The 12830-nt window shown below is 30.1% G+C and overlaps 3 protein-coding genes across 4 annotated transcripts; 1 reads left to right on the plus strand and 2 right to left on the minus strand.

Moving 5' to 3' along the window:
* Positions 1-398: 398 nt before the first annotated feature.
* LOC126883498 (uncharacterized) lies at positions 399-4844 on the minus strand. 2 transcript variants are annotated; one of them, XM_050649097.1, is made up of 2 exons: positions 4646-4844; positions 399-673 (listed from the first exon to the last, which is right to left on the minus strand). In XM_050649097.1, the coding sequence occupies exons 1-2, from the start codon at positions 4700-4702 to the stop codon at positions 416-418; spliced, it is 315 nt and encodes a 104-aa protein (XP_050505054.1). In that variant the 5' UTR covers positions 4703-4844; the 3' UTR covers positions 399-415. The 2 variants fall into 2 exon arrangements, with proteins under 2 accessions (XP_050505054.1, XP_050505055.1); XM_050649098.1 differs by lacking the exon at positions 4646-4844 and adding an exon at positions 729-1573.
* A 114-nt stretch (positions 4845-4958) lies between these two features.
* Positions 4959-5953, plus strand: LOC126883497 (uncharacterized). The gene is made up of 2 exons (XM_050649096.1): positions 4959-5200; positions 5403-5953. Exons 1-2 carry the CDS (start codon positions 5106-5108, stop codon positions 5899-5901), a joined length of 594 nt encoding a protein of 197 aa, XP_050505053.1. The 5' UTR covers positions 4959-5105; the 3' UTR covers positions 5902-5953.
* Positions 5954-10667: 4714 nt separating this feature from the next.
* On the minus strand, positions 10668-11276 carry LOC126883568 (uncharacterized). Its single transcript, XM_050649211.1, has one exon. It carries the CDS (start codon positions 11274-11276, stop codon positions 10668-10670), a length of 609 nt encoding a protein of 202 aa, XP_050505168.1.
* Positions 11277-12830: the final 1554 nt, after the last annotated feature.

Raw genomic sequence — 12830 nt, forward strand, 5'->3', positions numbered from 1 at the left:
TGTCACCTGTCTCACCTGTATTTTCTTTGTCTTAAATGTTATGAAGAAGTAAAAGAAGCGGTCGGCAATGACCAGAGGGCTGTGTATTTGACCACCTTGTATATCGAGTGCAAAACTCATCGCTTATCGCTTCATCTCCTCTTCTTTTAGTTAAATTTGTACAGGGTGATCGAAATTTGAGACTTTAAAATTGTTTTTGTAGGTGTTGGTGAGTAAAAAAAAGAACTTGTGTGACTTGCTTAGTCGTATCCAACCCAGCCTAGCCTAGCCTAGCCAGATAGAAATGTTTTAAATTTGGAACTTAAAGAAAAAGCAACGTACCAAATCTAAAAGTTTATTATACAAGATCGATCAATTTACATTTTTTTTTTTGAGGAACTGAAAGAAAAAACAACGTACCAAATCTAAAAGTTTATTATACAAGATAGTTTAATTCATAATAGTGATACACAGCTATGTCGTTCCATAAGGTTGTTTTAATATCCATCCAATACGACCACGTCACCTGATCAATGTACCGGGCCCAAATTAAGTCGTCTCTGTGTAGTGGATGGTCATCTGGTATTTGGGCATTGTAATTTTTTCTATAATTAAAATCTTCATCGGACAAAATCTCTTCTTTAATTTTAAGTACACCCACACCAGAAGCTGGTAATGGTCGATGGATTAAGGGCTGAAATAATAAAAAAAATTAATCACTAATAGATGAATATTTCGTACTAGTGTACCTTTTTATGAATCAGGCATAGTTTCATAACAATACATATTAGTGTCCTTGTGAATTTCTAAGGATCTGTCACAAAAACAAAAAAATCTCTTACAATCAAAACATGGTATTGTTCCATATGTTTTTGTATCCCAGAAGATTGTAGGTAGAGTTTGAGGTATTATGGTTTTTTCAGTCTTAAATTTTAATTTTACAAATCGTTTTTGGTCTATGAAAACTGCCTCCCATTTATTTAATTGAGACTAAAATAAAAAGGAGCTTTATTTAAAAACATATTTTATTCAATGTATAAATACCGTACCAGCTGAGCTTCGTGTTGAGTGGCTGTAGATTAATTAAAAAACGATTTACAAAATTTTATAAAATAATAATAATAAATTATTTATCATTGAAACCCCATGGAAGAGTGTCAGGGGATAAATAATTTATTATTCTCTTATCATCGTATGGACTGAGTGCTACCTTTATTTGAGACATTGTATAAACATCATGCTTTTTCGAAATGATTGAATTTTGGTAAATTTCCACTATTACTTTATTAAATAAACTTGCATAATAATCATCATATGACAGTTCTTTTAATGCAGATTTTTTGATTCCTTTAGCCTTTTTTATTTCCGCTTGCTGATTTAAAATTTTCATAGTGTACATTTTCGAACGTAATCCTATGAAGTGTGTCATCAATTCCCCTTGGTTCTCATCTTTCATGAGACCTAATACTTTTTTATTCCGTAATGGAATACTATATACATTATCCTCTTTGTAGTCTGATGTGTCAAATTTGTCAATATCTTCTTTAATATGTTTATATAAATCATCAACAAAAAACTGATATATTAAACTATCTGTATCGGTATATAACAATTTTGCTTGATCTTTAAATTTTTTTATGACATAATTATAATGAAAGTCATATAAAATGGTTTTGGAAATATCCAAAATACACATCCCTATATATATTGGTTTATTAAAATTGACTTTTTGTTTTGTCATTTCAATTATTACAGTCTGTTCATCGAAAATAGTACAACTATGAAAATTAGGTTGTGAGATATAGAAATTTGCTCCATATCTTCCATTATATTTGTTAACAATTTTTATTTCTCTATGTTTTCTTACATTTTCAATACTTTTTCCGTAAGGGGCATTGATAAAAAGTTTAAATAAGTTTTTTTCAAATTCATTTTTGCTTTTCTTTCGCAAGTCAATGTTTAGATCAATATATTTTTTTAACCAAGGGGATTGTTTAAATTTCAAACATCGATGAATTTTTATTATTTTCAAACCTAAGCTAACAATCTGTTTCAAATATATATAATGAATAACATATTTTTTTTTATCGTACAATGTGGTTAATAATTTAGGAATTGTTGAATTAGAAGATGGTGGGATTATGTGTTCAGGACAAAGAGGCAAATCTTTATGTAAATTAAAAAGTTCTTTTGGATATTCGATGTCTATCTCAAGTATGTATCCATATTCTCCATCATTGGGACAATCTAATATGTTTTCCTTATAAATATCAGTCAAATTAATCCATTCAAAGCCTGCATATGGCAACGCGTAACTCATCGCTGTACCATAAAGATTATTAAAATCCCAATATATTAGATAAGAGACTTCTTTATCAGGATTGTATTTATCTTTCATATATTTATTATTAGCTTCTCCATATCTATTACTACATTGTGAAACTCCTCCTCGTTTTGCTTTTTCAAAAAACAAAACCATCTCACTCTCTCTTAATAATTCCAATTCGATATTGGTTACTTTTAACATAGCATCAAAGGCTAATCCTGGTAAAGTATAATAATGAAGACTATCCAATCCATAAGTTTTTAAACACATAGATCGAAAATTCTCAAAAATATCAGTCAAAAGTAGTACGTCTGTTTTTAAATACAATTCTGCATATTCCTGCAGGTTTTTTATCTGAAATCTAGTCCAAACGTTGCAGGCATGTTGATAGTCCTCTTTAGTAATTCCCTCGTTATTGACTTTACTATAAAAATCGTCAATAGATGGAAGACAAGTGACCTGTAACTTCTCCCAACTGTCTAAATACTCATAAGGGAAAATACCCTTTCTTTTAACCAAATTAAACTTCGAATCATCATTAAAATATCTGCGTGTAATATTTTTTTGGTTATCATCTAGATATGAGGAAAGTTGATCTAATGAACAAGACATAAATCTAAAGGAATCAATAAATCTAAAACTAATATTAGTGCCATGGATAAATTTGGTAAATGATATATACCTCTCTTTGTTTATCGGTAATAGTGATAGATGTCCTTTTATATCAGAGTTAAGACTTTTAATTAAAAAATGGGCGTCGTAGCCAGAGAGATTATGAAATGTGACAGGAATTGTGTACGAAGTCCTATAATTACTGGAATTAAAATCTTTCTGTTCTTTATCAGTTAATGTTATAACTTTTTGAAATTTTTGAAATAAATTTTCTCTATATATTTTCCAAGCAATCTCTTCCAGTTCTTTTACAAACCATGTTTGACAATCACGACCCGTATATATTTTAAAATAGGATAAAGAATCATCATAAGAACATTTAAAATAATAAGCTATACTGAAAGCTTCATGCTTTTCAGTGAAACAAGTTTTCAAATTAATATTATTATTACATTTGGTAAGAATACTTTCAAGATCTGCATATATAACGAACGGAACACGTTCTTTGTGATTAAAATTTTTAAATTTCATTATATAATTTTTTTCGGTAGGTAAAACCATTTTAACAGAATTTAGCTTAAAACAATCGTCTAAATGATTTTGTAAATATGTCTCACTACTAAAATGATTAAAACATCGCTCACAAAACCATTTTTTATTTCGAATGTTCCCAATGTTTTTACCACATAATCTTGAAAAATGTTTAATATAAGCAAAATGAAATACCCTCTGTTTTATGTCCTCCTCCTCATCATTATCATCACTTACACTATTCTCCATGGCATTTAATACAAGTAGATTTATACGAGGAGAAAAATTTGTCTGGCTAAATATCAAAGGTAGAATTTCGTTTCTTGTTCCTAATGTAAAGACATTTATAGCAAGTTTATTTAATTTTTCAAATTTTGGAATATCTTTAAGATCAATGGGAAAACTGATGTTATTAAAGTTTAATATTTTACTAAAGTGAGGATAGGATGATGTTCGGTCAACATTTTTTGTGGCAGGATGTAAGGCAGCAACAACGGACCAAAGAAAACAATAAGGATCAGAATTCCTAACATTAATTACACTTCTAGTATTTTTTATAGACTTAGGTAGCTCAACGTATGTTGAAATACCACCAAGTAATGGATCATATTTGTTTATATTAACTTTTAAGTTTAAAATGTGAGATAGTGCCCATCCACTGTCTTTTTCTTGAAAATCTTCAAACTTTCTTAAAACTCGATCTATACAATTGATTTTATACCAATCCTTTATGTTTGTATTTTGATCAATTATTTCATTTTTCGTGGAAAAATGTTTAACAGACGTTTCCCCATCTTGAGGTTTGATGAAAAGTCCATAAAAAATTACATTAACTTTTAACATACATGAAACTAAATTTTTCTTAATTTGAACTGAAAAACTTTTAAAAGCCTTTTCCATAAATAGTTTGGGGTCTTTATATTTTAAATTTATAATAACGCCTGTCTTAACTCTGCTATTAAAACAAGATTCCAAATCCTGCCACAATAACCCTCTATTACTATTTTTTCTAACATGTAATCTGTTTTTAAAATTTTCTACATAGGTTTTAAGGATGGACATGTTCGCCTCTACACAATGAAAATTTCTAATACAGGTAGCCCTATTTTTTATACATTTTTTTAAAAGTAAAATTTGTTTTTTCAAATATTTTATATATTTTTGTAAATCAGTTTTAGTTTTAATTAATCTACTTACTGTTTCAATCTTCTTCACCATTTCAGTGGAAATTTCATCGATCACTTTAGCACTCATGTTGACCAAAACGTTATACAGACCAAACCGTTATACCAATAAAATCCTGTATTTATGCATTTCAGAAAAAAAAAATACAGTGACGCATTTCTACAACACGCTATTCAACGTGATTATATTATCGAAAACACATTGAAGGTTAACGCTGACGTTAATACATTTTTAAGTCAAATAGTTCACGAAAATACATTATATGCAGATAAGCACATTTTATTCAAAATAAGCAAAGTTTGTAATAATAAACGTTTTAATGATAAACATGTTTTCTGCATTTCAATAAAGATCAAATAGGTCAATGATATCACTGACGTTAATTTATTTTTTTATTCTTACTACTTAAACTCGTGTAATTTTAAATGAATCCATCAGTTAGTCAGTAAACGAATAACTAAACACTAGCAAAATGACCGGAGTACCTTGTCAATTAGTGATTATTTCCGAGGATCCAGATAACTTACCAATAAAGGACGCCTTTGTTATTGTAAAGCAGTTATTTATGTAAGTATTTTACTTATTTAATTTTTTATTTGTTCTACATGATTTTATTTCGTCTGACTGTTTAATTTTTTTTTTATTATGAATATTTTATTGGAGCATTATAAGTTATTCCAGATCATTACATTTGTAAATTTTATGTTCTGATTTGATTTCTGATTTTCTTTGAAAGACTGTTGGTTGATTCTGTTTTTTTTTATTTCAGATATGGTGTAGAGGATGTGTCACTTAAGGGAGATAAAATATTTGTCAAACTATCGTACTCACCTAATAATAAGACATTAAAAAAGAAGTTTGGATACCTTCCAATAAGGTATATGAGAATTAAAATAGACAACGAGGAGGAGTTCCATGTACTGGAAGATATCTGCAAAAGATACCGCTTCAACCTTCTGGACGATGAGGTGGAGGAATTTGAAAGGTACCAAGAAAAAAAACAGCTGGTGGGTATAAAGCGACCATTTCTTTCTCCTCCTCCTCCTCGTCCTCCTTCTCATTTTGGTCACTCTTCTCTTCTACCAATGACTTCATCTTCTACACCAACGAATTCAACTGCTCCACCAACGAATTGGGCAACAACATCAGCAGAATCACCAGCAAAAAAACAAAAACGAAAAATGACGAGGACGACGACATCACAAAACCCAGAGGAGGTACTAGATCTTGACGAACTTAATATAGATCATTTCCTGAGTCAGAAATAGAAAAATTGGGAAAAAGTATGTAGATTTATTAAATAAAATGCGTTTTTAATTATTATCTCTTTTATTTCTCATTTACACCTTTTACTTGATTAAAAAATAGTGATCAATCTTTTTGCGATATCGACCATCATTTATGTCGCTATCTTTGAAAATGGATAAGAATCCGTAATTTTCATTCCAACATATTGAACATATTTTTTTTAAATCTTCAAAAGTCATATCTGTTCCAACGTGATCGTTGTAAATGTGTTTTAGATTTAAATCGTCTTGTTTAAATACAATTAAAATATTTGCATTGTCTCTTATAAGATGCTTAGGTATTTTTGCATAACTCTGACTCAAATAAAATGGATCCACCTGAGAATGTCGAGACATGCTAAAATATTCCCGAATAACATCTTGGTTGTCACACGCAACATCATCAAAGATAAAAATGGAATTGGGCTTCGCTTCAGATGGGTGCATTATATCAGTACTTCCACTGTAAGTATAATATCCTATTCCTTTAATTGGTTCTAATAAAGTTTCTAAATATTTGTACTTTGGTTGCATTAATGATTTTGAGTAAATATACACATTTTCAAATTTTACTCCATTAGCATGTTCCAATAAACTTATCATCACATTGGTCTTACCACAATTTGAAGGACCAACTATAAGACATCTAATAGTTGAAGGAAACAAAACTCCATGCTTTTTAAATTTATTCTCAATTGGCTCCAATAAATTATTCTCCACATCAAGCGTAGTCTTTTGTTTTACAAGCTTCATGTCTGGTATCAATTTGAAAATAAATGTGTTGTGCATCTATTAATAAAAGACCATTTTTAATTTTTATTATTTATTATCAACATTTTCTACAATATTTATACCAATAATGAATATTAAATACATTGTTTAGAGCACATTGCAAATTTTCATTGGTATGTTGAAAACACGTATGAGCTTTAAAAATATGTTTCATAGTTTCATCTGAAAGTATATTAGGTTCATCTTCTACACAATCAATGCGGTTTTCCATGAATTGTTCCAAATATTTCTTTGTTTCATGATTTCTCACCAATATTGTTTCATCCAGTATGTTGTCGTGTAAAAATTTTGAGATGTCTTCATATTTTAGATGAGTATCACAATGCCACGATTGCCAACTTAAACCATGGTTTTGAACAAATTGTTGTTCGATACATTTCATATACGATTTATTTACCATAGCTTCTGTTACTGGTAACACAACCATTCTGTGTATCATCTTTTCTGTAGTAGGATCTAAAATAGCAATTTCCCTGCAAAGAAAGACATCTTCCGCAGGAAAAGAGAAACCTTGGATATCTACAATGAACATGTTTTCACTCTCGATATTCTTTAACAACCAACAAAATCTTGCAAGTGGAATGTCTTTTAAATATTTTTCTATCCCCACTTCTTATATTACATCACTTTTATTTATCCAAGAGTTGTGAGAATCGTCAAAACCTAGCCACTTGACAAAAACTTTGTTTCCTTTTTTCTTCAATATTTTTTCTACTAAATAACTATCTTTGTGTTTAACTTTCTGCAATTGCTCTTTATAAAATCCTCCTAGAATTTCTTCACCTCTATAATCTTTTAACAAGTATGTAATAGGGTTCCCAAGTTTTATTTTATAAACAATGAAAATTTCATTAGACCAATTTGGATTGTATTTCTTGTCAAAAACTCCTCGATATTTTGAAATGCGTACATGATCACCGATATGAAATTTTTGACTTTCCAAATCAACCATTTTAATGTGATTGTATACAGTATTCAACAATAATTTTTCATGTTTCTTTTTAACATCAACCGGTTTCATGCCTATTGTTGTGTGAACTTTGTTATTGTATTCATTAACAACTTGATGTAAATTATTAATCCATTTGTAGTTACCATTGAAACTAAACTGTTTCCAAATCTTTGATTTAATCGTGCGAATAACTCGCTCAGCAATCGCAGCCTTTTTCTCACTGTATACATTGTAATGATTAATGTTATATTTTTTCAACAATGTTTTCATATATGGATTAAAAAATTCCGTTCCCATATCTGTTTGAAGATTATTTGGTGTTTGTTCTTTAAACACATGCTCCATACATTTAGCTACTTCGACACCTGATTTATTTTTCAGAGGTAAAGCCCATAAAAATTTTGAGAAACAATTTATTACAACCAAGATATATTTGAAATCTCTGTTTGTATTTGAATACTTTTGCATATCAATCAAGTCAGCTTGGAATAAATCATTAAGAGATTTTATAATAATTCTTCGTCTTTTAAAGTTAATTCTTGCAGGTTTGTGTAACTCATTAACAATATCTCTTTTAACAGACATGATATTTATTCTATAATGTTTGCCTCTTTTAGTTCTTCAATAATTGAATTTATTTCATTTGTATGTCCTGTATGCCCAGCTAACTGTGATGATAGTAATAACCTCAATCTAGCTACAAGTTCGTTTGGATCATCCCAGTGGACGTAATCTATTTTATTGTTGTTTACTTCCATAAGTAGTCCTTTACCTTCTGTTATTGGTGCAATTATTTTTTTATATTTTTTTAATTTACTACCATCTATCTGTTTACTTGATAAATAATGTCTTCTGTGAGCATTCGTAGCTACAACTATTTTTGCATAGTTATTTACATCTTGATCTGTAAAATTAGCTGGGTGTTTCTTAAACAAAAGCTCATATAATCCAGACGTACCTTTATATCTTTTGTTTTTTAAAAGAACATCAGCACCATCTATGTTGATTTCGGAATTCCCAATCAGCAGCTTTTCAGATGTTTCATCAAATCTAACTCCATATTTATGATCAAATTCTTTATTTAAAAAATCAGCCTGCATCTCTGTAATATATTTCCTAGGTAATGGATCATACTGATCCAAAAAAAGTGTACGTTCCTGGTTAGCTTCAAATCGAGTTTCAGAGTTTTTATCATTTTTAATCTGTTCTTTTATATCATCCACTTCAATGTTTTCTAATATAGAGTTTTTAATATCACTTGTTTCATAAATTTCATCATCATCCACTTCAATGTTGTCTCCTTCTGCTTCATCAATTTCATCATCCACTTCAATGTTGTCTTCTTTGATTTCATCATCCACTTCAATGTTGTCTTCTTTGATTTCATCATCCACTTCAATGTTGTCTTCTTTGATGTCATCATCATTTTTAATGTACCTTAAAGGTTCATATTTGGTTGTTTCATTTTCAGAACCTGAATTCTTATTCAACTTGGTCTCAATATTTTTTAAGTGTTTTGTAATTGGATTAAATAAATCTTCTTGGATTATTTGTCCTTGCTTTAGTTGTCTCAATTTACTTTGAATGTTTTTTCGTTTAGTTATAAGTTGTCTCTTTATATCCTTATTCATTGTAGGTATCAACCTCTGAACAGCTTTGAATCAGGTCTCGAACAGGTCTCGATCAGGTCTCGAACAGGTCTCGAACAGGTCTCGATCAGGTCTCGAACAGGTCTCGATCAGGTCTCGATCAGGTCTCGAACAGGTCTCGATCAGGTCTCGATCAGGTCTTGAACAGGTCTCGATCAGGTCTTGATCAGGTCTTGAACAGGTTTGATCAGGTTTTGATCAGGTCTTGAACAGGTTTGAACAGGTTTTGATCAGGTCTTGAACAGGTTTGATCAGGTTTTGATCAGGTCTTGAACAGGTTTGAACAGGTTTTGATCAGGTCTTGAACAGGTTTGATCAGGTTTTGATCAGGTCTTGAACAGGTTTGAACAGGTTTGAACAGGTTTCAAACTGGTCTAAATATATTTGTTCGATATCAGAACAGTTATGAAATTATTTATTGTGTACATGGTGTTAAATAAGTATTACACAAAAAAAAAAAAAGTAAATATTTTTATTGAGAAACAATTATTTATACAAATGAATACATTTTTAATGCCCTATAACGGATCCTTGAGATTCCATAAGAACGATGATGATGATTAGGAACGTAGGTAAAGTTTAGTTTATGTTGGGGTTTAACCGTTCCATTTTTATAAAGATATTCTATAGCACTTATATCATCGTTGCTCAGTTCTTGAGGACGGCGTTCTAGATATAATTTATTCATTATCGAATTGTAGTTTCGGTTATCGGTTAGCCCTAAATAGTGACCAATTTGGTGCGTTAAAACCAATTGCAAATTAAAACCTGGTGTCTCAAAGTCGTTTAGTTTTAAGTTCCATAAAACATTTTTTAATATATGTATTTCCCCACATGGAATTTGATTATTCAACGTAGGAACTATTGTATGGGCTATTTCATTTCTAACATTTTGAATGTCAAAAAATAACTTACATTCCTCGGCTGGTAAACATAAACCTGTTATTCTATGGGTATGCGTATCAAATAAAATTGATAGCTTTGGTGCTTCTTCTGCTGTACAATTAACTTGCTTAAACTTAATTCCACTTGCATTGCTCCATGTATTGATAGCTTTATGGACTACTCTAGTAATTGAAGAGTCTGCATTTAAAGTACACCATGTTATTCGTTGCCTATTAATAATAAATGGTTCTCTAAAAACGTTAAACGCAAAACACACATTTAACAATGCGACGAACCAAAATATTTTGTGTAGTAACATCTTTGATGGATTTTATTCATTTAACTGTTTATGAGATTGTTACCGGCTTTTATATCATAAAATTGTAGTGTCAGCAAAAAAAACAATATTTTTTTTTTTAAACTTTTTATTTAAAAAATTACATATTTATTTCACAATAGATAAAATACAGTTAAAACATTTGAACTACATTAGTTAGCGGATTATAATTAACAATACGGTCATGTATAATTATACAATAAGCTGCTGTATTAACTGGTATATTCTTATTGGTTTCAATTTCTATTCTCATATCAACACTTCCCGACTTAACTGATTCATTTTGTCTGCTGCAGTCAATAACAAATATGGGGGCAAAAGAACCAAATTGCTCCAAACTAAGACATGGATCTCCAACTTTATAATAGTACGACTGTTGAAATTGTGCATACATTTCATATGCAATGGCATACTGTTTCTTATCAAAGTTCAAGTTCAAATTGTCATACGGGTACATTTCAGAATTTAGAAATAGTTTTAAGTTTGTAATATTACAATGATCGAAATGGCTCGCATCTTCTTTTATGGCATTCTTTTTGGCAGTCTGTAAAGCAAACAAAACAAATCGTGGTCTTTCTAGTAGACTAGTAGTTTTTAGGTTCCAGTTAAATTTCATTGTTTGTGGTAGTAGCGGAATTTCATGATATTCCCAACTTCTGTATGCAAGTTCTAAATTAGATCCATTTTCAATAAATTTGTATAAACGTAACTTTTCCGAATCTGACACTTGAATATGCGGCATTTTCCATATAAATTTAAATATTTCAATTTTTGGTTTTGCATTTTCCATTGTAGACGTCACTGCATTTAAATCTGTTGAACTTCTTATCAATACAAGTTCCTGGCGGATGTTAACCAGGATTCGAGTATAATCTTCTGAAAAACCAAGTAACAGTTTGAGTGGAATACACGCACTAAAATTTCCTTTTGCGTCAGTTGTTATTGATGATGGTTTTTCATAGTTCCAGCCTATACTTTTGTATCGGTTAGATTCACTTTGCGTAAACGAAACATAGTTTTTTATTGTCGTTGTTATACCTAAATTTCTCACTCTATCTATTACACAGCCTCCAATTTCATATCGTATCTCATCAAATAAATACATCAAACCATTATTAACAAAACGCAAAGTAGTGCTTTCTTTCCCATCATCCGTTAGACGCCCTTCAATATACAGATAACTCTCAGAAGGTAAGGTGTATATATCTTGAGTCTGAATAGGTATCCTTATTTCATCACAATGGTTAAAAGTTGCGTTGGCATAGGGTAAATGACTATGCATTTCTCGACTCACAACTGAGTTATCAACCAATACATGACCTCCAATATTCAAAATGTTAAAACTCATATTCGCTCTTTTTACAAGTACACCTCAAGAAAATCCTAAGTATTCTAGTATTTATAAAAAATCTAATTCTGCACCAAGTATTTCTTATGCTTTTCTTTTTTCCTGACGTTGTTGTTGTTGTTTTTTATTCTAAATCCCAGTGAGGTTAAAAATACTTTGTTTTCAGTTGTCAACTGTTTGAGCGTCTGCTTATCACTAATATTATTGTCAAAACTTTTAGTATTATATACACTGTTCACACCTGGATTAGAGTTATAAATTACAACCATTTTTTTTTAAATGTAGTCTTAACGTAATAACTTCTCGTGTGAAATTAACAAGATTACCATCCTGGTCAACTATTTTAATGAAAATTTCATCAATATATCTATTTGTGACAGGTAGATAAATTACTTTTTTTGGAATTTCAACAATTTTGTATCCCGGTAAGACATTTGGATAAAACATGTGAATGATATGACCTTGATTTTCATTGACGTATGAATTAGTGATTAGATTACATTCCACACAAATAGAATTAACCTTTGTGATATGCACAGGATTCTCGGCTACGTGAGTCTTTGAAGGTGAAAGCCGTTTTGATGTAAATCCCAATAAGGAGGCAATTGTATGTGGTTTTTCAAAATGAATTACTTTGTTGCTTTTTATTTCACATTTGAGTGTATTGTTATTAATTCTCATTTCCAGACTTGTAGGTTGTTCACTATGATGATGTTTTTTAGCCACACTTTTTACTACGTTTCCTTGCAGTGGTTTCTGTATTATATTTTTATCAATTTCTGTATCATCTTTACCTGGTGTTTGATCTAATTTTAATTCTAATTCAGTTATTTTTTCAGTTAAATATTTTGAAAGATCATCAACTTCATAAGCACCATGTGGAATCGTTATATCGTGACCATTTATATAAAACTTGTTGTTTGTTTGGTCTATATTTGGAATTGTATT

Source organism: Diabrotica virgifera, chromosome 4 (assembly GCF_917563875.1).
Source record: "Diabrotica virgifera virgifera chromosome 4, PGI_DIABVI_V3a".
Taxonomy (NCBI): domain Eukaryota; kingdom Metazoa; phylum Arthropoda; class Insecta; order Coleoptera; family Chrysomelidae; genus Diabrotica; species Diabrotica virgifera.